The 28000-nt window shown below is 34.5% G+C and overlaps 2 protein-coding genes across 4 annotated transcripts in view; one reads left to right on the forward strand and one right to left on the reverse strand.

The window, feature by feature from the left end:
- Positions 1–8752, forward strand: part of LOC127848365 (paramyosin-like) — a 59495-nt gene extending 50743 nt beyond the window's left edge. Inside the window, exons 24-27 of the mRNA XM_052380787.1 lie at positions 2181–2334; positions 3535–3630; positions 6547–6626; positions 8417–8752. Coding sequence (XP_052236747.1) covers positions 2181–2334; positions 3535–3630; positions 6547–6626; positions 8417–8564 — 478 coding nt within the window. The 3' untranslated portion in view covers positions 8565–8752. The remainder of the gene's footprint in view (positions 1–2180; positions 2335–3534; positions 3631–6546; positions 6627–8416) is intronic.
- A 7531-nt stretch (positions 8753–16283) lies between these two features.
- The window catches only part of LOC127847849 (dnaJ homolog subfamily C member 10-like), a 56782-nt gene continuing 45065 nt past the window's right edge, over positions 16284–28000 (reverse strand). For 2 of the 3 annotated variants that reach the window (XR_008034218.1, XR_008034217.1), the window contains exons 22-23: positions 27851–27898; positions 16284–27568 (exon numbers count right to left, since the gene is read on the reverse strand). The gene's annotated coding sequence lies outside the window, so the exon portion shown is untranslated. Of the gene's footprint in view, positions 27899–28000 lie in introns of all 3 variants that reach the window. The other variant, XM_052380048.1, reaches the window with a different exon arrangement.

The raw sequence follows: 28000 nt of genomic DNA on the forward strand, positions 1-28000 counted from the left end.
TGTATGTGTCTCTGTCCATACATGAGTAAGCCTAAGCTACCCAACCAACTACATGTATGTGTCTCTGTCCTTACATGAGTAAGCCTAAGCTACCCAACCAACTACATGTATGTGTCTCTGTCCATACATCAGTAAGCCTAAGCTACCCAACCAACGACATGTATGTGTCTCTGTCCATACATGAGTAAGCCTAAGCTACCCAACCAACTACATGTATGTGTCTCTGTCCATACATGAGTAAGCCTAAGCTACCCAACCAACTACATGTATGTGTCTCTGTCCATACATGAGTAAGCCTAAGCTACCCAACCAACTACATGTATGTGTCTCTGTCCATACATGAGTAAGCCTAAGCTACCCAACCAACTACATGTATGTGTCTCTGTCCATACATGAGTAAGACTATGCCACCCAACCAACTACATGTATGTGTCTCTGTCCATACATGAGTAAGCCTAAGCTACCCAACCAACTACATGTATGTGTCTGTCCATACATGAGTAAGCCTAAGCTACCCAACCAACTACATGTATGTGTTTGTCCATACATGAGTAAGCCTAAGCTACCCAACCAACTACATGTATGTGTCTCTGTCCATACATGAGTAAGCCTAAGCTACCCAACCAACTACATGTATGTGTCTCTGTCCATACATGAGTAAGCCTAAGCTACCCAACCAACTACATGTATGTGTTTGTCCATACATGAGTAAGCCTAAGCTACCCAACCAACTACATGTATGTGTCTCTGTCCATACATGAGTAAGCCTAAGCTACCCAACCAACTACATGTATGTGTCTCTGTCCATACATGAGTAAGCCTAAGTTACCCAACCAACTACATGTATGTGTCTCTGTCCATACATGAGTAAGCCTAAGCTTCCCAACCAACTACATGTATGTGTCTCTGTCCATACATGAGTAAGCCTAAGCTACCCAACCAACTACATGTATGTGTTTGTCCATACATGAGTAAGCCTAAGCTACCCAACCAACTACATGTATGTGTCTCTGTCCATACATGAGTAAGCCTAAGCTACCCAACCAACTACATGTATGTGTCTCTGTCCATACATGAGTAAGCCTAAGCTACCCAACCAACTACATGTATGTGTCTCTGTCCATACATGAGTAAGCCTAAGTTACCCAACCAACTTCATGTGTGTGTCTCTGTCCATACATGAGTAAGCCTAAGCTACCCAACCAACTACATGTATGTGTCTCTGTCCATACATGAGTAAGCCTAAGCTACCCAACCAACTACATGTATGTGTCTCTGTCCATACATGAGTAAGCCTAAGCTACCCAACCAACTACATGTATGTGTCTCTGTCCATACATGAGTAAGCCTAAGCTACCCAACCAACTACATGTATGTGTCTCTGCCCATACATGAGTGAGCCTAAGCTACCCAACCAACTACATGTATGTGTCTCTGTCCATACATGAGTAAGCCTAAGCTACCCAACCAACTACATGTATGTGTCTCTGTCCATACATGAGTAAGCCTAAGTTACCCAACCAACTACATGTATGTGTCTCTGTCCATACATGAGTAAGCCTAAGCTACCCAACCAACTACATGTATGTGTCTCTGTCCATACATGAGTAAGCCTAAGCTACCCAACCAACTACATGTATGTGTCTCTGTCCATACATGAGTTAGCCTAAGCTACCCAACCAACTACATGTATGTGTCTCTGTCCATACATGAGTAAGCCTAAGTTACCCAACCAACTACATGTGTGTGTCTCTGTCCATACATGAGTTAGCCTAAGCTACCCAACCAACTACATGTATGTGTCTCTGTCCATACATGAGTAAGCCTAAGTTACCCAACCAACTACATGTGTGTGTCTCTGTCCATACATGAGTTAGCCTAAGCTACCCAACCAACTACATGTATGTGTCTCTGTCCATACATGAGTCTGGCTCAGGGAAAACCTTATCAGCTCTATGGAATTTTTTGGTCTTACACGTAGGAAGTCTCTTCTAAACAAACATCCAGATTAAGCCTAAGTGAGGTCACTGATCATGGCACACTACGCTCATTAAGCCTAAGTGAGGTCACTGATCATGGCACACTACGCTCATACATTAGACTAGATTTTCGTTTAGAAGAGACATCACGCATTAAGCCCAGTTCTAAACAACAAGGTTCATATGCATATTTCTCCTCAGATTCAACGAGGTCCTTCTGGAGACGGGAATACTCCTGGTACATCCCCTTCTCAAAGACAAGGACAGACAGACCATCTTCAACAACGCCGCCACACAGGTCCCCAGGAAACAACTACAGGCTCTGCTCTTGAAACGGCAACCCAAATGCATGAAGGTTTGTTGTTAGGTCATGAGGCCAAATTGAGGACATGAGGTCAAATTGAAGAAATTTTTTTTTTGCTCTTTAAATGGGTTGTTACTTAGTTGTGAGTGAATTAATTGATGCAATTGTTTTACCCCTGAAAGCGATGTTTTAGAGGAGAGGATATATATTAGAACGACAACCCAGATGCATCAAGCTTTGTTGTTAGCAAATGTCACGAGCAAGAATGAGGTCAATAAATTCAGCAGTTTGTCCAAGTGATGGCGATTATTGTATAACTTCTGAAACGGTCTGTTGTTAGTTTGTTTGTGTCTTTTTTATAAAGTTTCTAGCACAACTGCAATATTTTGAACACGTTTTGGTTCACCATTTCGAGCTTTTGTGATTGCATTTTGTCTGTAGTTTGTCGTCAACCTTCTAGAGGCCACAATTATAGTCCAATCTTCAAGAACCTTTGTCAGAATTATTGTACCAATGATATCTCTGCCTGGTTCAAAACTGGGTTACTGGAGGTCAAAAACTAGGTCAGTGCGTCAAATGAAAGAAAAGGCCTGCTAACACTGTAGAAGTCACATTTGAATCGTCATCAAACTGTCAGAACATATGTTTTAACCCTTTCAGTGCAGGAACCGAATTTTAAAGGCCTTTGCAAACAGTTTGGATCCAGATGAGATGCCACTGAACGTGGCGTCTCATCAGGATTCAAACTGTTTGCTATTCTGATAGTATTCTTTGAAAAAAATCGAAGAAAATGATAATTTTAGAAATTCAGCAGACGACATTTAAGCAGACGACAAATTTCCCAGCATGCAAAGGGTTAATGATGTCACAGAGTATGAAAATGTTTCTGATACTATGAAAATCATGGCCAATGGAAGTAGTGCAGTTTTCTTTAACAAGTATAGTTGAACCGGATTAAAGCTTTTATGGGCCAAATTTATTGTCCAATCTTTATGAAACTATGTCACAGCATAGGTCCACATTTAATCTTGGCTGAAGTTGAAACTGGGTCATGTGAGGTAAAAAACAATGTCACTAGATCAGATTAAAAAAGCCTGTTAACATTCTCTAAGTCATTTTTTTTCCAATCTTCCTGAATTTTGTGGAAACATCTGTTCTTATGATATCTCAGCCGAGTTCAAAAATAAAAATGTGCGTGGAAATCAAATATTTATGTTTCAATACAACTTTAGTCGCACCGATTATTCACAGCTGGAGGCTGAGTTACTGCGACTGCCATCAGAGCTGCAGGGATCTGCCATCAATAGCCACTGTGGAACTGAGAGACTCTGGTCCCAACAGTCCCTGGTAACTACATATGAGACTTATTCTTGGAAAACTATAAAATTGTGTTAAGTGTTCCACATAAGCCTGTGTAGTCTGCATGGGGACAACTCTTCACTTTATGGAATTTTTCATTAAAAGGAAGTCTCTTATATAAAAATTCCATTTAAAGCGGAGTTGTCATTCCTGATTAGATAGTGCATTACACGTTAGATAGATGGGATGACACATTACACACTTAGATAGATGGTATGACACATTACACACTTAGATAGATGGTATGACACATTACACACTTAGATAGATGGTATGACACGCTACACACTTAGATAGATGATATGACACATTACACACTTAGATAGATGGTATGACACATTACACACTTAGATAGATAGTATGACACGTTACACACTTAGATAGATGGTATGACACGCTACACACTTAGATAGATGATATGACACATTACACACTTAGATAGATGGTATGACACGTTACACACTTAGATAGATAGTATGACACATTACACACTTAGATAGATGGTATGACACATTACACACTTAGATAGATGGTATGACACGTTACACACTTAGATAGATGGTATGACACATTACACACTTAGATATAAGGTATGACATGTTACACACTTAGATGGTATGACACGTTACACACTTAGATAGATTGTATGACACATTACACACTTAGATAGATGGTATGACACGTGACACACTTAGATAGATGGTATGACATGTTACACACTTAGATAGATGGTATGACACATTACACACTTAGATAGATGGTATGACACGTTACACACTTAGATAGATAGTATGACACATTACACACTTAGATAAGATGGTATTAAACATTACACACTTACATAGATGGTTTGACACGTTACACACTTAGATAGATGATATGACACATTACACACTTAAATAGATGGTATGACACGTTACACACTTAGATAGATAGTATGACACATTACACACTTAGATAGATGGGATGACACATTACACACTTAGATAGATGGTATGACGCGTTACACACTTAGATAGATGGTATGACACGTTACACACTTAGATAGATGGTATGATACGTTACACACTTAGATAGATGGTATGACACATTACACACTTAGATAGATGGTATGACACGTTACACACTTAGGTATATGGTATGACACGTTACACACTTAGATAGATGGTATGACACATTACACACTTAGATAGATGGTATGACACGTTACACACTTAGATAGATGGTATGACACGTTACACACTTAGATAGATGGTATGACAGTTACACACTTAGATAGATGGTATGACACGTTACACACTAAGATAGATCGTCTACTGAATGTAATAAGTCATGTAACTGACATTTTTATACATTTTTACTTTTTTCCATTTTTGTGTTTATTAAGGTGACATACATCAACTGTTAGAATATTAAGGCAACCTTTTTGGTAAAAATAGTGTTTTTACCAAATTTTCGAAATTAACATTACGAACAAATGTCATTTTCTGAATGTAAAAAGTAGCGTAACTGACATTTTGTTCAATTTTCAGGAGAAGCAAAAAACTGTTTTAATAAATAATCCACATGTTTTCGTACTCAAATTTTCTGATTAGTATTATAATAACACTTGAAAAACGAAACAAAACTCCAAAATTGATATGCCTTTTTTTAAAACAATAAAAAATTAAGAAAGGGCCAGTTACCATAATTTCAACACTCAAATATTTTGAATGCAAAAAACCACGTAAGTGCTCTTACTGTATTTTAGAAAATGTCAGAAAATATACATTACTGAACAATTCACAAAATGTTAGTTACCCTAGTTAATACATTCAGTAGACGAGATGGTATGACACGTAACACACTTAGATAGATGATATGACACGTTACACACTTAGATAGATGGTATGACACATTACACACTTAGATAGATGGTATGACACGTTACACACTTAGATAGATAGTATGACACGTTACACACTTAGATAGATAGTATGACACGTTACACACTTGCATTAAGCCCTGTTTTCCCAGAATGTGGCTATGTTTTTTTCAATTGGTTACTTCTTTGTTGTAAGTAAATTAATGTACATGTGTATACCTCTGAAAACGATGTATTAACCCTTTTCCACTCAGAAGCAAAGTAAAAATTGCTATTTGCAAACAGCATAAAACCAGAACAGCCTGCAAGTAACTCGCAGTCTGTTCAGCATTTATGCTGTTTGCTGCTCATCAGTATCTAAGGATTGGAAATGAAGCATAAAAACTTGAATCTAGTCAGAAAGTTCTTCAATGAAATTTAACTTTCTAAGGGACTTCAATTGCATAGAAATACGTAGCAAAGTGGTACAGGGTTAAAGGGGGGTATATTGAGCAACTGGTGGTTGGGATGGTTGGTCAGTATTTTGGCTATCCACTACAATAACAAGTTTGTGGAAAAAAAAATTCAGTATTTATCTCAACCATTAAAGTTTAACTTCTAATTCAAGTATTTCATCACCATTAATTGTGTACTGATATGCTGAACACATTTTTTATTTCCAGTGATCCACACATCAAAACTTGCAACACACCAAATTATGGGGACAACAAAAATCTAACATATTTAATCTAAACATTTTAACATGAAGTTGAATACTCGTCTCTGTTTTGGTATTACTCTGATTCAGTTGGAACTGGCTATTGTAAAAAAAAAGAATTGTTTAGTTTATTTTGCTTTTCTTGTGTGGCAAAAAAATAAGTGCAGTATTAGCAAAAAGCAACTCAGCATTATGTCGAATTATTTTGATACAATGACTGTAAATAACTGGACGATCATGTATTTTGTTCACATAGCATGTGATCTTGTGAGAAAGTATCAACACAATATTAACAGAAATAAAATTATGCAACAAATATAATAGAAATACATATTTTTTACAGGAATCTAAAATGGCACCTAGTGTAATCTTACCCCACATTCTTGCATATGAGGTCAACAAGCCTAAAATTAGTGCAGTCAGGTAAGTAAATCATGTGAGATCATCAATCAGGTAAGTAAATCATGTGAGATCATCAATCAGGTAAGTAAATCATGTGAGATCATCAATCAGGTAAGTAAATCATGTGAGATCATCAGTCAGGTAAGTAAATCATGTGAGATCATCAAGTCAGGTAAGTGAATCATGAGAGATCATCAGTCAGGTAAGTAAATCATGTGAGATCATCAGTCAGGTAAGTAAATCACACCAGTCAGGTAAGTAAATCATGTGAGATCATCAAGTCAGGTAAGTAAATTATGTGAGATAATCAATCATGTAAGTAAATCATGTGAGATCATCAGTGAGGTAAGTAAATCATGTGAGATCATCAAGTCAGGTAAGTAAATCATGTGAGGTCATCAGTCTGGTAAGTAAATAATGTGAGATCATCAGTCTAGTAAGTAAATCATGTGAGATAATCAGTCAGGTAAGTAAATCATGTGAGATCATCAGTCAGGTAAGTAAATCATGTGAGATCATAAGTCAGGCAAGTAAATCATGTGAGAATATCAGGTAGGCAAGTAAATCATGTGAGATCATCAGTCAGGTAATTAATCATGTGAGATCATCAATCAGGTAAGTAAATCATGTGATATCATCAGTCAGGTAAGTAAATCATGTGAGATCATCAGTCAGGTAAGTAAATCATGTGGCATCATCAGTCAGGTAAGTAAATTATGTGAGATCATCAGTCAGGTAAGTAAATCATGCGAGAGCATCAGTCAGGTAAGTAAATCACACCAGTCAGGTAAGTAAATCATGTGAGGTCATGAGTCAGGTAAGTAAATCATGTGAGATCATCTGTCAGGTAAGTAAATCATGTGAGATCATCAGTCAGGTAAGTAAATCATGCGAGATCATCACTCAGGTAAGTAAATCATGTGAGATCATCAGTATGGTAAGTAAATCATGTGAGATCATCAAGCACAATGTAAAGATGTTTGTGATAAGCAATTTTTGTTTAGTTGGTGAAATATTAAAACAGAATGAGATAAATCTGCATATCTACACCCTGCATATAAATTATTGGTACCACTAACATTATAGTGATTGTATGCTTCATGTGGGTTAAAATATTACATTTTGCATCATACTTAAAGATAGGAAGTGCTTTTTCCCACCGTTGTGGGAAAAGGTCATGTGCCCTTTAGATTAAAAAACAATGTGTTGTTTCCACTTATGCATTTGGAATGCCTGTTGTTCTTTTTCGCTTATAAATATGATCACATTCAAAATATGTTTTTTAACATTACATTTTGCTAACATTAAATTGATACAGGCTTGGACTGAACATTTAGATTTAGTAACTCTTTTTTTTCTTCAAAATTTCAATATGTATGTGTGTGCCTGGGAATGAGGCCAAATTTTGCCCTAAAATTTGAAGAAAAAACCAACTCAACAGGATTGTGTTATTTCCCTACTCTTACCCGACTTTTAGTGCACCCAGTAATGTCCTTCCTTAACCCATTTATGCCTAGTGTCTAGAAAAAAGGCCTTGGCAAACAGCGTAGACCCAGATGAGATGCCTCATGATGCAGCGTCTCATTAGGGTCTGCGCTGTTTGATTAAAGGAATTTCTGTAAGAAATATTCTAAATATAGAAATAAATATACTAGACATCCCTAATTTTGGAAATAAATTGATCCAATTTACAAGTATGGGAGAGTCCACTAGGCATAAATGGGTTAAAACCTAACCTTATTTACCTCAACATGTCAATTATTTCACCTGAACCCATGGGCTTGTTAATGTCAAATACCCTCCGTCTGTAGGACATTGGGCCAGAACAGGAAGCGGTACCTCATGGGTCGGACAGAGAGTTTCAACATCAGTGACGGGAACTGCGTGACCTTTATACGTGACCTCACTAAGCCTACCTACATGCAGCATTATCCACACGAGGTACCCTCCTTCCACTGATGGGTGCCCACATGTTCTTCTCTTACATCTGGTTGTGTTTATAAACTCGGCGTTGATTTTTTTTTTGTATCCAGTCATAGCTGTTATTGCTTTTATTTTAGTCAGATTGTTTTTATAATCTCAGCTTTCCATCATTTTTTGTACCTAGTCAAAGCTGTTTCTGATTAAATGAGAACTTTCTACACTTATATATATTTTGCTATCCTTCAATTAGTTTTTTTAATACATTTTATTATCAAAGAAATTAGTCATAAATTTTAGATTTGACTTGAGTTTGTTTGTTTTTTTTGGATCGATCTATTTTGTGGGTCTATCTATGTTTTTCTAATACCAAAAGAGTATTTATAAGTTAAGTGTTTATTTGTTTATGTGCAATATTGAAGCATTTTTACCCTTGTTATCAGTATACAGTCATTCAACATTTGTCTATTCATTTATTTTTTTGTTATTAAAATATGTACCATAACCCTAATTTGTGTGGCTTTTGACTAAACATCTTTTTTATACCCCCATTACCATTGGTAATGCAGGCTATATAGGAGTAAATTTGTTGGTTGGTCTGTAGTCTCGAAAATTTCATCCGATCTTCACCAAACTTGGTCAAAAGTTGTATCTAGATGATGTCTAGGTCAAGTTTGAATATGTCTCATGCCGAGTCCAAAACTAGGTCAAGGGGTCACTTAGTGCGTTTTAAACAGAAAGTTTGTCTGGACCATCACTATGTCATTTATCATTAGATTTTAAAATGACTTGGTTCATTTGTTCACCATCATGGGACAGTGTGTGTCATGCGAAAGCAGTGCGTTGATATCTCCAAGGTCAAGGTCACACTTGGAGTTGCCCATAAATGAGCTTGTCTGGGCCATAACTTTGTCAATTTATTGTGAGACTTAAAAATAATTTGGAACATTTGTTCACCATCATGGGATGGTGTGTCATACGAAAGAATAACGTCCCTATCTCCAAGGTCAAGGTCACACTAGTTTTTTAGTTCAAAGGTCAAAAATGACCATAAATGAGCTTGTCTGGGCCATAACTATGTCATTCATTGCAAGATTTTAAATCATTTGGCACATTTGTTCACCATCATTGAAAGGTGTGTCATGCGAAAGAATTACATCAATAAATCCAAGGTCAAGGTCACACTTCGAGTTCAAAGGTCAAAAATGGCCATAAATGAGCTTGTCCGGGCCATAACTGTCGTTCATTGTGAGATTTTAAAATCATTTGGCACATTTGTTCACCATAATTGGACGGTGTGTCATGCCAAAGAATTTCATCGATATTTCCACGGTCAAGGTCACACTTTGAGTTCAAAGGTCAAAAGTGGCCATAAATGAGCAGGTCCAGGCCATAACTAAGTTGTTCATTGTGAGATTTTAAAATCATTTGGCACGTTTGTTCACCATCATTGGACGGTGTGTCATGCGAATAAATTATGTTGATATCTTCAAGGTCAAGGTCACACTTTGAGTTCAAAGGTCAACAAGAGATGGCCATAAATGATCTTGTCCGAGCCATAACTATGTCATTCATTGTGAGATTTTAAAATTACTCGGTACATTTGTTCACAATCATTGGACGGTACGTCGATTTCTCCAAGGCAAAGGTCACACTTGGAGTTTAAAAGTAAAAAATTGCCATAAACAAGCAAATTCGTTTAATCAATATCCCCCGCCAATGTGCTTCTGGACACAAAAGTTTTCTGGCTCTTTGACCTCAATGTGTGACCTTCAGTGATTTTGGGTGTTGAATGTGAAGTATGATTGAGAACAACTATGGCAAGTTTCATGGCTCTGGCTCATGTGTTTATGGAGATAAAGCTCTAAGGTTATATAAAAAAAGCATGTTTTCAAGATACCAAGGGTCATAACTCCGTTATAAAAAGATGATGTACAATGCCATTTGGTGTGCATCATCCTCTGATCCATATATATACTCATACCAAGTTTCAATGAAATCCGCAAAAGCACTTCCAAGATATGGCTCCGGACGGACAGACGGAAAGACAGACGGACAACGCCAAAACATAATCCCTCAGCCTATGGCGGGGATAAATCAGCTTGTCCGGGCCATAATTTGTCATTCATTGTGAGATTTTAAAATGACTCTGTACATTAATTCTGTTCACAGTCATTGGACGGCGTGTCATGCTAAAGAATTCAAGAGTTCAAAAGTCAAAATGGCCATAAATGATAATGGCATAATAATTCTAAACAAGAGCACCGCATAACGGTTGCCACGCTCGGCTACAGGTGCAGTTTTGAATAAATGAAAGCTTTTTTTTTTTTTTTAGAGGTCACAGTGACCTTGACCTTTGACCAAGTGACCCCAAAAAGGAAGTGGCGTGTAGAACTCATCAAGGTGCATCTACATATGAAGTTTCAAAGTTGTAGGCAGAAGCACTTTGATTTGAGAGCCAATGTTAAGGTTTTCGCAAGACGCATACGTCAGACAGCAGACAACACGACGAGCAGGCTATGACAATACCTCGGGATTTCTCTGAAAACGCCGAGCTAAAAATCGCCATAAATTAGCTTCTCTTGTTTTGTGAAGACAGCATGCAAAATAATCTATATCAATGCAGCATGTGGGAGTATACGTCATGTCTGTGACAAAGCTCTAGTTTAACAAGGAAACTGCAGAGGAAACACCGGCATGAAAAAAAAAAGAGGGCCTGAAAGGCCCAAAGTCGCTCACCTGAGATAACAAGATATTATTGGGACAAATCTTCTGACCTAGTTTCATGAAGATCGGAAAATAAATGTGGCCTCTAGAGTGTTAACAAGGTTTTACTATAGCCATATAAAGAAAAATGCCCTGCCCCCGTGGTGGCCATTGGGATGAATCTTCTGACCGAGTTTCATGAAGATAGGACTATAAATGTGGCCTCTAAAGTGTTAACAAGATTTTACTATAGCCATATATTGCCATATAAGGAAAAATGCCCCGCCCCTTGGCAGCCATGTTTTTCAAGCAAAGGTTACCATTTTTGAACTCATCCAAGATATCATTGGGACAAATCTTCTGAGCAAGTTTCATGAAGATCGGAAAATAAATGTGGCCTCTAGAGTGTTAAGGTTTTTACTAAAGCCATATAAGGAAAAATGCCCCGCCCCCTGGCAGCCATGTTTTTCAACCAACCAGCATCATTTGCGAACTCGTCCAAGATATTATTGGGATGAATCTTCTGACCAAGTTTCATGAAGATCAGACAATAAATGTGGCCTCTAGAGTGTTAACAAGATTTTACTATAGCCATATAAGGAAAAATGCCCCGCCCCTTGGCAGCCATGTTTTTCAAGCAAACGTTACCATTTTTAAACTCATCCAAGATATCATTGAGACCAATCTTCTGACTAATAGATTTGACATATATGACAAACAGTTTTACCTTATGTACATTATACGGGCCGAATAAAGATACGCCAACTTTTTTTACAGACCTCTTTAAAAAAAATAACAGATTTTAACACTGATAAATATATTATATGTGGGGACTTTAATTGTGTTTTAGATGTCAACTTAGATTATCAAAATTACACATCCATTAACAATAATAAAAATGCAAGAAAAACACTGCAATCTATTATAAGAGATAACAATATAATTGATACTTTCAGATATCTAAATGGCACTATCCAACAATATACATGGAGACGCTTAACACCATTACAACAGGCTAGACTTGATTTTTTCCTAACTTCAAACAACCTGTCATCCAAAATTCGAAAATCTACTATTGATTCATGTTATAAGTCAGATCATTCCATCATCGACCTAGAAATAATTTTTGAGGATATAGCACATGGAAAAGGGCTATGGAAATTCAACAATTCACTTTTAAAGGATATTGACTATTTAAATTGCATTAATACTTTGATAGAAAATATTAAACTACAGTACTGTATACCTATCTACAACATAGAAAACATAGAAAATATCCACAATAGCAACATCCAATTTGTTATCAACGACCAATTATTTCTGGAGACATTACTTATGGAAATAAGAGGAAAAACTATTTCATTTTCATCATATAAAGCTAAACAGTACAAAAACCATGAATCAAATTTAATAAAGAAAATTGATATACTCCAAAAATCCTTAACTGAAACTAATTCAGACCAGTTACGTGAGCTACAAAATGAATTAGAAACTGTGAGAGAAAATAAACTTAAAGGGTCTCTTATTCGCTCTAGAGCTAAATGGATAGAAGATGGAGAAAAACCCACTAAATACTTTTGCTCACTGGAATCTAATCATTACGCAAACAAGTCGATACCTTTTATTGAATTAGAAAACGGGGCTAAGTTAACAGAGCAAAACGATATTTTAAAAGAAGCTGTTTCATTCTATAAAACATTATACAATAAAAATGACAACGAAATAAAATACAATATTAATGCTGATCTATGTAATAATAATATACCTAAATTGAATAAAGTGCAATCTGACTCATTAGAAGGACTTCTTAATATTGAAGAAGTATCAATAACACTTAAAAATATGAAACATGATAAAAGTCCAGGTTCTGATGGATTCACTGCGGAATTCTTTAAGGTATTTTGGAGTAAGTTAGGCCACTTCATAGTGAGAAGTCTTAATTATGCTTTTATTACAAATTCCTTGTCCATAACACAAAAACATGGAATTATTACTTGTATCCCAAAAGAAAACAAGCCGAGATGTTACCTGAAAAACCTACGACCATTGACACTATTAAATGTTGTTTACAAATTAGCATCAGGTTCCATTTCAAATAGATTAAAGACAGTACTTGATATTTTAATCTCCAAAGATCAAACAGGTTTCATTAAAGGTCAATGTATTGGTGAAAACACCAGATTACTTTACGATATCTTGAAATATGCTGAAGATAATAATTTACCTGGGCTACTTATGACGATTGACTTTGAAAAAGCGTTCGATACCTTGTCTTTCCAGTTTATAGAAACAACTTTTAGTTTTTTCAATTTTGGACCAATGTTCCAAAAATGGATATTTTTGTTCTTGCATAATACCATGGCCTCCATACAAATAAATGGATTCTTGTCAGATACTTTTTGTATAGAAAGGGGATGTCGTCAAGGAGACCCAATCAGTGCTTACATTTTTATTATCTGTGCAGAAATTCTTGCTATTAAAATAAGGGAAAGCAAAGAAATTAAAGGTATAACTATAAATGACTTACAATATAAAATATCACAATTTGCGGACGATACATTTTTATTTCTGGACGGATCGGAATCATCTCTTAACTGTACATTAGATATGCTTCATGAATTCTCAATATACTCTGGACTTAACATAAACTATGAAAAAACTAATTTAATTTGGATAGGATCTATGAAATATAGTACTAGATCGATAAAAACTAAATACAAACTGACATGGGGAGCTACTACCTTCAAAGTTCTTGGGATAGTGTTTGATATCAATTTAGATAAAATGGTAATGTCAAATTTTGAAAACAAAATCGAAAGTATTAAAAGATCAATAAGTCATTGGAATCGCAGAAACATTACTCCTCTAGGAAAGATAACCATTGTCAAATCATTGTTTCTACCTTTACTTACTCATTTATTTGTATCATTACCAACACCAAGCATAGACACCATGAACACTATAAATCAACACTTTTATGACTTCATTTGGGCAGGACCAAGCAAAATTAAAAAAACAGTAATTGTTAAGGATTATAACGAAGGTGGGTTAAATGTGGTAGATATATGTTCTTTTGAAAATTATATGAAAATAACATGGCTTAAGAGAATAGTGTCAGGCGAAGGAAATTGTTATTCACTGGCTAGATCGTTAATAGATTTTAAAATAGTATTCAATACTGGTAAAATGTATGCCGAAAAAATATGCTTGCACTTAAAAAATAAATTTTGGCTTGATGTTTTGAAAAACTATATATTGTATATTGAAAAGCTGCCAATATTGAATTGTGATGACATTCTGGATATGCCTCTTTTTTATAATCATTATTTTAAAATTAGCAATAGCTATATCTATATTAAATGTCTATATGCAAGAGGTATTCGGTTTGTGAGAGACATTATGGTAGAAAGAAACTGCTTTATTTCCAAAGAATCGTTGGATACACAAGTTGGAACAAACGTAAACTTTCTATTGTACCAAGGATTAATAAACATAATAAAGAAATACATTGACAATTTTGAAGACCTGCCAAACTTTGACAAAAAAACTCAAGGACCTATATTACCAACTTACATAAAAAAATTAGTAACCAGCCCTAAAGAGAAACATATTTATAAAACATTAATTAAAAACAATGACATTCCAGCTTGTAATACTAAATGGAATTCAGAATTTTTAAATATTGAATGGAAAAAAGTACATGCACTTGTATTCAATATAACTAAAGAAACTTATATCAGATGGCTCCAGTTCAGAATAATCCACAGAATATTGGGGACAAAATCCCTAATGTTCAAAATGAAAATTGCCGCTAATAATGTATGTACATTCTGTAATTTGGAAGTTGAAAATATAATGCACTTGTTCTGGTACCCAGGAAATTATTAAATTTGTTGTTGATATTGTTCTTAGAAGTAGACCAAGCATACCTATTCACATTACATGTCAGGATCTAGTACTTGGAATTATTAATCCAAAAATGAATGATTTAAATATAGTATTCCTAGAACTTAAACGATATATCTTTTATTGTCAACGGAAAAACAGAATTCCTTCAAAATACGGACTTGTAATCAGTATGAAACAATCTTTTGAAATTTACAGAAATACAAATAAATCAGAAGAAGAATTAAAAATATGGTCTCTGGTTAAAATATTTACTGACATCTCATATAATGACATAACCAATCATAACACATAATATAAATAATGCTTATAACATATTTATTTGTTGTCGTTGTTGTAAACTCTGCATTATCAGTTGTTCGTTTACAATGCAATTCAGCACTTTCTAATTATTTCTCTTATGTGCAATATTTTATGTTAAATGATATACATACTTATATTCAAAATTAATTTAGTTTGCTACAATATAATTGTACAAACTGGTGTTTTTTTCTGTTGTTGTAAAATACTTGAACTATAACACAATTATAATGTGATATGAATGTATGTTGAATGTATTACAATAATATTTATTATATCACATTTATGTACCCATCAAAAAAGCTATACATGAAATACTTTGTTATATTTTTTTTTTTTTTGTAAAATACTTGAACTATAACACAATTATAATATTATATGAATGTATGTTGAATGTACTACAAGTATATTAATTATATTATATTTATGTACCCACCTAAAAAGCTGTACATGAAATACTTTGTTTTATGAAATTTATAATACTTAGTATGAATGTATACAATATTCGTATGTATGTATGTATGTAATATTATGAGTAAATAAAATTTTGCACGGAAAAAAAAACAACAAAAACAAACAAAAACAAATCTTCTGACCAAATTTCATGAAGATTGGACAATAAATGTGGCCTCTAGAGAGTTAACAAGGCAAATGTTGATGCCGCACAACGCATGATGCACAACGGACGACGAATAAAAGGCGATCACCAAAGCTCACCATGAGCACGTTGTGCTCAGGTGAGCTAAAAATCCAAAGTAGAAATGGTTTTCAAATGTACCAAAAAATAAATATACACTTGACGTAATATTGCATTGATGGTTTTTAAATAAATAAGAAAAGACAATAACTTGTTAAACAGAATATTATTTGACGAAGTACTTCTTAAAACAAAACAATTGACCATGCATTTCAGGGACAAATCATCAAATGCTATGTTAACTATCCCTCACATGTTATTATATCATCAAAACACAACGTAAACTATCCCTAACATGTTATCATATCATCAAAACACAATGTAAACCATCCCTCAACAAAACGCTACGTAAACTATTCCTCACAAGTTATTATTTAATTATTTGACAAGTAAGAAGAAAACAAAATACAGTTTTCAAATGCTGCAAAAATCAACACAAAAAACACCACCACACAGCCATGTATACCTTTTTGCTAAGTACAATATTTGATTAAGTAAGTTTTAATAATGTAAATATACCAGTTTACACCAGTTGTCATTCCATACCATATTTTATTGGACTATTTAATGAAGTTTCTTTGTAAGCCAGCAATTGATAAGCTGACTTACACATTTGCTGGACGAGTTTAATAAAGCATTGTAAGACATAACCACAAGTGTCAGATCATTTTTATCACATGCTTTTTAATTATATATTTACGTAATGGTCATTATAAAAAAGGAAAGGTGAAGGCAAAGTGAAAATGGCTATGTGCAAACAGCATAAAACCAGAACAGCCTGCAGGTCACTCACAGTCTGTTCAGGTTTAATCCTGTTTGCTGCTCATCAGTATCTAAGGGTTGGAGATGAAGCCTTGAAAACTTCAATCCAGTATGAAAAGTCCTAAATTAAATATAACTTTCTTAGCGACTATAAATGCATGAAAATATGTATCTAACTGGTTAAGGGTTAAATTGCATGATGTGGCTACATAATTAAAGCAAAATAACAAAATGGGATTGGTCAATGGTCAATACAACAATAAGTATCCAACCAAAAGCTCAAAAAGCTATTTTACACATGCTTAAGATCAAAATATTCATAAAGGTTATATAACATTGATAGATGTTTAAACTTTTTCTTCTGACAACATTTGATTTATATGGTTTGAAGATATTCCAAACATGGCACATCAAACATATCACAAAAACACTTTTAGCACTTGGCGTCCAAGCAATAAATAAGACAAATAATCTTATACTGTACTAGTTATGGAAGCATTAATCAACACTATAACCCTTTTAGGTAAATTGGCTAACAAACAACGGTTTGCTCGGCCTTTTCTTTAAGGAAAAATTTGAAAGCACTTCGTTATATGTGTCATGAATGAATGAAACAGAATTCAGTGTAGAACGTGTTCCAACTTGCTTTTAGAAAACTGCGAAATAAATTTTGGAATATTATGCTATGAACAAAATTTTGTCCACGATATGTCAAACAAAGATGCTATTGCTAAATTTCTTTTTAAAGTTCGCTCAGTACCTTAAATATGGATTTTGCCATTAAATGTATTACTTTGTTAATGTTCATCTTGAGTGTTTACCTCAGATTTTAAAGGCTACAATTCTAAGTCCTATAAATCATGTAACTGTAGTTACCGGTAATACAAAAACAAGAGCACCGCATAACGGGTGCCACGCTCGGCTGCGAAAGCTTGTCAGAATTTTTTTTTTTAGAGGTCACAGTGACCTTGACCTTTGACCTAGTGACCCAAAAATGGGTGTGGCATGTAAAACTCATCAAGGTGCAACTACATATGAAGTTTCAAAGTTGTAGGTGGAAGCACTTTGATTTTAGAGCCTATGTTAAAGTTTAATATAAGAGGTCACAGTGACCTTTGACCTAGTGACCCAAAAATGGGTGTGGCGTGTAGAACTCATCAAGGTGCATCTACATATGAAGTTTCAAAGTTGTAGGTGGAAGCACTTTGATTTTAGAGCCAATGTTAAGGTTTTAGCACAACGTCTACGGCGGATGGCAGTTGGTGGACGAGCTGGTTATGACAATAGCTCGGGTTTTCTCCGAACACAGCCTCACTAATAACATATTTTCCTAGTTTAGTCACTTTGGGAAACAAAGTAGACAGTTACCGGTATTTGCAGCAGATTGGAAAAACTAGAGGTAAAACAATTAATATATTATTATTACAATACTTATTATACATCATGCACAAATTAGTTATAAAATGTAAGGAAAAAATAAGTACCCTTAGATAAATATACAGCAAACTTCTGGTATGACAACCAATGTGAATCAATGTTTTTGCATAGTTTCAATTATATTTTATTAATTTTTTTCTGGAGTCCATACTGATTTTAAATAAATCCAAATAAAGAAGTTTTTTTAACAATATGTTTAATTACATTTTCAAAAATATGAAAACATGTAAGTCTCTTGAATGGACTAAGAAAAGGAAAACCGGATTCTTACTTTCATATACAGGTTAGTTATTCTTTTTTAAATAAAGGAATCTTATTTAAACTTAATCATAAATGAACTTAACTGAAACATAGTGTTAATGTTAATATACTATATAACAAAATTAGAAATATTATAAAAACCCATAAGCAAAAAGTCGGATAAAAACAATCCGAATCCAATTTCAAACTTGTGATTCTAAAGCCATGCAAAGAAATTACGGTGGACATTGCTTTAATCGATTGCATTATCACGCTGGGCAAATAACCGAGTCAAACCAAAGAATGCTCACAAAAATGATATCAAAATTTAAAAATATAGAAGGTCAAAAAGGCCCCATATTGTGATATGAGCTTTCATTTAAGAATGCATACTTTTTTCATATAACATGTTTTAATGACATACTTAAAAGATGTAACTCAAAGTAAATTGTTGTTTGTTGCCCTTTAGGGGCCCTTTTTAATGACATACTTTACAGATGTGACCCAAAGTAAACAGTTGCTTCATCTGTTCGTGATTTCCATAGTAAAAATTCCCTCATTCAGAACACTCGGTGACAAAATGTAAATTTTTAAGTGTGATATTTTTACGTAAATACGACTGAATATTTTAAGTATGAGTTAAGATTTACCCAAAGTGCTGTGAAAATATGGGCCTTTATAAATTAACCCATTGAAAACAAGAGTGCCAAACTGTCACAAGATACGCCCGTTTGAAGGTTTTGGACAACTTGATAACTTTACCATGACCCATATTTGAACTTGACCTACATCTAGACACAACTTCTAACCAAATTTGGTGAAGATCAGATGAAAACTACTTCAATTAGAGAGCGGACACCATGCTAAATGCTTGAAATGCACTAAATGACGTCGTGATCTAGTTTTTGACCCGGCATGACCCATATTTGAACTTGACCTAGATATTGTCTAAACACAACTTCTGACCAAATTTGGTGAAGATCGGATGAAAACTACTTCAATTAGAGAGCGAACACCATGCTAAATGCTTGAAATGCACTAAGTGACCCTGTGACCTAGTTTTTCACCCTGCATGACCCATATTCGAACTTGACCTAGATATTGTCTAGATACAACTTCTGACCATGTATGGTGATTATCGGATGAAAACTACTTCTATTACAGAGCAGACACCATGCTTAATACTTAAAATGCACTAAGTGACCCCGTGACCTAGTTTTTGACCCGGCATGACCCATATTCGAACTTGACCTAGATATTGTCCAGATACAACTTTTGACCAAGTTTGGTGAAGATCGGATAAAAACAACTTCAATTAGAGAGCGGACACCATGCTAAATGCTTGAAATGCACTAAGTGACCCTATGACCTAGTTTTTGACCCGGCATAACCCATATTCGAACTTGACCTACATTTTGTCTAGATAAAACTTCTGACCAAGTTTGGTGAAGATCGGATGAAAACTATTTGAATTAGAGAGCGGACACTGCTGTGAACGCCGCCCACCGCCAAGGTGAAACTATAATATGTCCCGTTTGTTTAAAACGGGCGTATAAAAACCAAACATGGAAAAGAATTTCTCCATAATGTGTAATTATGCACTTAATTATGTACGCTTGCGAAAAAAATGTGCTGGTATATTTGTTACGTGAAAAATAAGTGTCACCCTTTTCAATGTATTTAATGCGCAATTAACAAAGCACGAATAAAAGGCGACGAATAAAAGGCGATCACCAAAGCTCACCATGAGCACGTTGTGCTCAGGTGAGCTAAAAATCCAAAGTAGAAATGGTTTTCAAATGTACCAAAAAATAAATATACACTTGACGTAATATTGCATTGACGGTCTTTAAATAAATAAGAAAAGACAATAACTTGTTAAACAGAATATTATTTGACGAAGTACTTCTTAAAACAAAACAATTGACCATGCATTTCAGGGACAAATCATCAAATGCTATGTTAACTATCCCTCACATGTTATTATATCATCAAAACACAACGTAAACTATCCCTAACATGTTATCATATCATCAAAACACAATGTAAACCATCCCTCAACAAAACGCTACGTAAACTATTCCTCACAAGTTATTATTTAATTATTTGACAAGTAAGAAGAAAACAAAATACAGTTTTCAAATGCTGCAAAAATCAACACAAAAAACACCACCACACAGCCATGTATACCTTTTTGCTAAGTACAATATTTGATTAAGTAAGTTTTAATAATGTAAATATACCAGTTTACACCAGTTGTCATTCCATACCATATTTTATTGGACTATTTAATGAAGCTTACTTACACATTTCCTGGACAAGTTTAATAAAGCATTGTAAGACATAACCACAAGTGTCAGATCATTTTTATCACATGCTTTTTAATTATATATTTACGTAATGGTCATTATAAAAAAGGAAAGGTGAAGGCAAAGTGAAAATGGCTATGTGCAAACAGCATAAAACCAGAACAGCCTGCAGGTCACTCACAGTCTGTTCAGGTTTAATCCTGTTTGCTGCTCATCAGTATCTAAGGGTTGGAGATGAAGCCTTGAAAACTTCAATCCAGTATGAAAAGTCCTAAATTAAATATAACTTTCTTAGCGACTATAAATGCATGAAAATATGTATCTAACTGGTTAAGGGTTAAATTGCATGATGTGGCTACATAATTAAAGCAAAATAACAAAATGGGATTGGTCAATGGTCAATACAACAATAAGTATCCAACCAAAAGCTCAAAAAGCTATTTTACACATGCTTAAGATCAAAATATTCATAAAGGTTATATAACATTGATAGATGTTTAAACTTTTTCTTCTGACAACATTTGATTTATATGGTTTGAAGATATTCCAAACATGGCACATCAAACATATCACAAAAACACTTTTAGCACTTGGCGTCCAAGCAATAAATAAGACAAATAATCTTATACTGTACTAGTTATGGAAGCATTAATCAACACTATAACCCTTTTAGGTAAATTGGCTAACAAACAACGGTTTGCTCGGACTTTTTTTTTAGGAAAAATTTGAAAGCACTTCGTTATATGTGTCATGAATGAATGAAACAGAATTCAGTGTAGAACGTGTTCCAACTTGCTTTTAGAAAACTGCGAAATAAATTTTGGAATATTATGCTATGAACAAAATTTTGTCCACGATATGTCAAACAAAGATGCTATTGCTAAATTTCTTTTTAAAGTTCGCTCAGTACCTTAAATATGGATTTTGCCATTAAATGTATTACTTTGTTAATGTTCATCTTGAGTGTTTACCTCAGATTTTAAAGGCTACAATTCTAAGTCCTATAAATCATGTAACTGTAGTTACCGGTAATACAAAAACAAGAGCACCCCATAACGGGTGCCACGCTCGGCTGCGAAAGCTTGTCAGAATTTTTTTTTTTAGAGGTCACAGTGACCTTGACCTTTGACCTAGTGACCCAAAAATGGGTGTGGCATGTAAAACTCATCAAGGTGCAACTACATATGAAGTTTCAAAGTTGTAGGTGGAAGCACTTTGATTTTAGAGCCCATGTTAAAGTTTAATATAAGAGGTCACAGTGACCTTTGACCTAGTGACCCAAAAATGGGTGTGGCGTGTAGAACTCATCAAGGTGCATCTACATATGAAGTTTCAAAGTTGTAGGTGGAAGCACTTTGATTTTAGAGCCAATGTTAAGGTTTTAGCACAACGTCTACGGCGGATGGCAGTTGGTGGACGAGCTGGTTATGACAATAGCTCGGGTTTTCTCCGAACACAGCCTCACTAATAACATATTTTCCTAGTTTAGTCACTTTGGGAAACAAAGTAGACTGTTACCGGTATTTGCAGCAGATTGGAAAAACTAGAGGTAAAACAATTAATATATTATTATTACAATACTTATTATACATCATGCACAAATTAGTTATAAAATGTAAGGAAAAAATAAGTACCCTTAGATAAATATACAGCAAACTTTTGGTATGAAAACCAATGTGAATCAATGTTTTTGCATAGTTTCAATTATATTTTATTAATTTTTTTCTGGAGTCCATACTGATTTTAAATTAATCCAAATAAAGAAGTTTTTTTAACTATATGTTTAATTACATTTTCAAAAATATGAAAACATGTAAGTCTCTTGAATGGACAGAGAAAAGGAAAACCGGATTCTTACTTTCATATACAGGTTAGTTATTCTTTTTTAAATAAAGGAATCTTATTTAAACTTAATCATAAATGAACTTAACTGAAACATAGTGTTAATGTTAATATACTATATAACAAAATTAGAAATATTATAAAAACCCATAAGCAAAAAGTCGGATAAAAACAATCCGAATCCAATTTCAAACTTGTGATTCTAAAGCCATGCAAAGAAATTACGGTGGACATTGCTTTAATCGATTGCATTATCACGCTGGGCAAATAACCGAGTCAAACCAAAGAATGCTCACAAAAATGATATCAAAATTTAACTGAGGAGCTGCGCCATGAGCGCATGATACGCCCGTCGTTCGCCAATGAAGTAGTAAGGTAATAAATAACCCTTTGAATCATTTTTTTACTTCAGTTTATTTGTATTTGAATACATGGTTTATTTTATAAGTACATGAGCATGGAGCGCCGTCTCCTTGACATTCATACCATATCTTTTTTTGAGTATATGTATGCATTTCTTTAGAGGATATGGAGTTGAAGTAAACCTGTTATAGATATTTTGACCAATAATAAAAGAGAAATGTAGATGGGTAAGTGGTAGTGTACAATCGGAATAGAAAAAAGCTCACCTTGTTCAATTTTTCAGGGATACTAAAAAAAAAAAAAAAAAAATCCATCGAAGGATATTTGAGCTACAGTAGGACATTCAATGAAATCACGAAATTTTGACGAACAAAGTCCCATAACTCTGGAACGACAATTCAGAATTCCGTCAAAAACGAAAGGGGATCAGGGTTTATCAATATTAAGATTGTGTTAAAATTTGAAGAAAATCTGTCAAAGGATATTTGACGTAGCGTACGACATTAACAGACGGACGGACGGACGGCTACGGTAGGACATTCAATGAAATCACGAAATTTTGACGAACAAAGTCCCATAACTCTGGAACGACAATTCAGAATTCCGTCAAAAACGAAAGGGGATCAGGGTTTATCAATATTAAGATTGTGTTGAAATTTGAAAAAAATCCATCGAAGGATATTTGAGCTACAGTAGGACATTCAATGAAATCACGAAATTTTGACGAACAAAGTCCCATAACTCTGGAACGACAATTCAGAATTCCGTCAAAAACGAAAGGGGATCAGGGTTTATCAATATTAAGATTGTGTTAAAATTTGAAGAAAATCTGTCAAAGGATATTTGACGTAGCGTACGACATTAACAGACGGACGGACGGACGGACAGACGGACGGACGGACAGACGGACGGACGGACGGACAGACGCGGGGTATACCATAATACGTCGCGTCATAGACGATAAATATAGAAGGTCAAAAAGGCCCCATATTGTGTTATGAGCTTTCATTTAAGGATGCATACTTTTTTCATATAACATGTTTTAATGACATACTTAAAAGATGTAACTCAAAGTAAATTGTTGTTTGTTGCCCTTTAGGGGCCCTTTTTAATGACATACTTTACAGATGTGACTCAAAGTAAACAGTTGCTTCATCTGTTCGTGATTTCCATAGTAAAAATTCCCTCATTCAGAACACTCGGTGACAAAATGTAAATTTTTAAGTGTGATATTTTTACGTAAATACGACTGAATATTTTAAGTATGAGTTAAGATTTACCCAAAGTGCTGTGAAAATATGGGCCTTTATAAATTAACCCATTGAAAACAAGAGTGCCAAACTGTCACAAGATACGCCCGTTTGAAGGTTTTGGACAACTTGATAACTTTACCATGACCCATATTTGAACTTGACCTACATCTAGACACAACTTCTAACCAAATTTGGTTTTTAACCCGGCATGACCCATATTTGAACTTGACCTAGATATTGTCTAAACACAACTTCTGACCAAATTTGGTGAAGATCGGATGAAAACTACTTCAATTAGAGAGCGAACACCATGCTAAATGCTTGAAATGCACTAAGTGACCCTGTGACCTAGTTTTTCACCCTGCATGACCCATATTCGAACTTGACCTAGATATTGTCTAGATACAACTTCTGACCATGTATGGTGATTATCGGATGAAAACTACTTCTATTACAGAGCAGACACCATGCTTAATACTTAAAATGCACTAAGTGACCCCGTGACCTAGTTTTTGACCCGGCATGACCCATATTCGAACTTGACCTAGATATTGTCCAGATACAACTTTTGACCAAGTTTGGTGAAGATCGGATAAAAACAACTTCAATTAGAGAGCGGACACCATGCTAAATGCTTGAAATGCACTAAGTGACCCTGTGACCTAGTTTTTGACCCGGCATAACCCATATTCGAACTTGACCTACATTTTGTCTAAATAAAACTTCTGACCAAGTTTGGTGAAGATCGGATGAAAACTATTTGAATTAGAGAGCGAACACTGCTGTGAACGCCGCCCACCGCCAAGGTGAAACTATAATATGTCCCGTTTGTTTAAAACGGGCGTATAAAAACCAAACATGGGAAAGAATTTCTCCATAATGTGTAATTATGCACTTAATTATGTACGCTTGCGAAAAAAAATGTGCTGGTATATTTGTTACGTGAAAAATAAGTGTCACCCTTTTCAATGTATTTAATGCGCAATTAACAAAGCAGTTTTGGCAAATTATTTTTACTGCATTAAAAGCGCCTTAAATGCCTTTAACTACACTTAAAAATGCAAAAAAAAAATTCACTTTTAACAGAAAACAAGAGTGCCAAACTGTAACAAGATACGCCCTTTTGAAGGTTTTGGACAACTTGATAACTTTACCATGACCCATATTTGAACTTGACCTACATATCATCTAGACACAACTTCTTACCAAATTTGGTGAAGATCAGATGAAAACTACTTCAGTTAGAGAGCGGACACCATGCTAAATGCTTGAAATGCACTAAGTGACCTCATGATCTAGTTTTTGACTCTGCATGACCCATATTTGAACTTGACCTAGATATTGTCTAGACACATCTTCTGACCAAATTTGGTGAAGATCGGATGAAAACTACTTCAATTGGAGAGCGGACACCATGCTAAATGCTTGAAATGCACTAAGTGACCCTGTGACCTAGTTTTTCACCCTGCATGACCCATATTCGAACTTGACCTAGATATTGTCTAGATACAACTTCTGACCAAGTATGGTGATTATCGGATGAAAACTACTTCTATTACAGAGCTGACGCCATGCTAAATGCTTGAAATCCACTAAGTGACCCCGTGACCTAGTTTTTGACCCGGCATGACCCATATTCAAACTTGACCTAGATATTGTCCAGATACAACTTCTGACCAAGTTTTGTGAAGATCGGATAAAAACTACTTCAATTAGAGATCGGACCCATGCTAAATGCTTGAAATGCACTAAGTGACCCTGTGACCTTGTTTTTGACCTGGCATAACCCATATTCGAACTTGACCTAGATATTGTCTAGCTAAAACTTCTAACCAAGTTTGGTGAAGATCGGATGAAAACTATTTGAATTAGAGAGCGGACAATGCTGTGGATGCCGCCCGCCCGCCGCCAAGGTGAAACTATAATACGTCCCATTTTTAAAACGGGCGTATAAAAAGAATACTATGCTTTCCTGCATTATTTCACTTGAGTGCATAAAAAGTTTTTATCTCCTTTTCAAAATACACTTAACCCTAAAATAAGTAGGCTGGAGTACAATTTAAGGGTGTTTCAAGTATATATTTTCAAGTTCATTGATGCACTTTTTTGTAAACAATCCAGAACAAGTACAGGAAAATTCAAAAGTGCATAAAATGCACATCTGATATGCATTAAATATGGTGACAATACTATATTAAAAATACACTTTTTTTAGAAGGGCAAAAATGTTTTACAAAAACAATACAAACACATTCAAAACTCAACAAAGCACACAAGGAAATACATACAGTCATACCAAGAAATACATAATAAGTTTATAATGGAGTTGCTCAGACGTCCTCAAAAATACAGTCATACAAATAAATACATAAATGAGTTGAAAATGAAATATCTTTGTAATACTATTATTATTAGTGCCAATCATATATCACCAATCTACTTATAATGATTTTCAATGATGCTTGATAGCTTCTTGAAATAATAACCAGGAAGCTCAACACACACTGTGAAACCAATATTTATCATTGGACACTAATGTTCGTTGATTTTCATTGGACCTTTTTAACCATGAAATCATATGTCCAATGAAAGTTCTGAAGTTGTATATCAGTAATTTAACAAAAAATCATAAATTAAAGATGAAGAATGCCAGATTAAGTGAAACCTCATATTAACATGTCAATGAAAACAAATTAACCCTTTCAGTGCGGGAACCGAATTTTGAAGGCCTTTGCAAACAGTTTGGATCCAGATGAGATGCCACAGAACGTGGCATCTCATCAGGATCTAAACTGTTTGATATTCTGATAGTATTCTTTGAAAAAAATCGAAGAAAATGCTAATTTTAGAAATTCAGCAGACGACATTTTAGCAGATGAAAAATTTCCCAGCATGCAAAGGGTTAATATACAGTATATCAATGAATATAATTGCCTGAATTAATTCATACAAGCGGAATATACTTTTTTACAACACATTCTGCACCAATTGTTGGATAATTCCAGGTATTTCATACTTTTGTCACTTAGTGAAATGTGGATAATTTAATTGAAAACAAGTTCGTGCAGAGAACAAATAGTTGGAGATCATATAACACATAAATGCAACATCTTCATTTCATTTGATATTTAACTATTTCCCAATCAAAATCAAAGTGAAAATGGCTATGTGCAAATTCAGTGACTTGCAGTCTGTTCAGGTTTTATGCTGTTTGCTTCTCATCAGTATCTAAGAATTGGAAACAGAGCCTTTACAACTTGAATATAGTAAGAAATGTATATCATTCAATTTAATGGGACTACAAACACTTTGATGTTAATTTATATGATAATATAAATAAAATAAATATTGATTATATGTTATAAAAATCATTTTTTAATGTGACCACAGTTTATTATAGGATACTGAATGTTGCAAATTATATTAATACCTTAAACAAACAGAATGCAAAATATCGAAGCGATTGCCATGGCAAGACATATCACAAAAGTAAAACTAAAATAAACTCACAAGTAAATGTAAATTGCCAACCGTATCACATTATTTATTGCTAATATCCTGCAATCCAAGAAAAAGTACAATTTTAATAGACGCAATCACATGATTACAAAATATATGTAATGTTCTACAGGCCATGAATTCTATTTAAAAGCATAGATT

The sequence above is a fragment of the Dreissena polymorpha genome, chromosome 10, assembly GCF_020536995.1.
Source record: "Dreissena polymorpha isolate Duluth1 chromosome 10, UMN_Dpol_1.0, whole genome shotgun sequence".
Classification (NCBI taxonomy): domain Eukaryota; kingdom Metazoa; phylum Mollusca; class Bivalvia; order Myida; family Dreissenidae; genus Dreissena; species Dreissena polymorpha.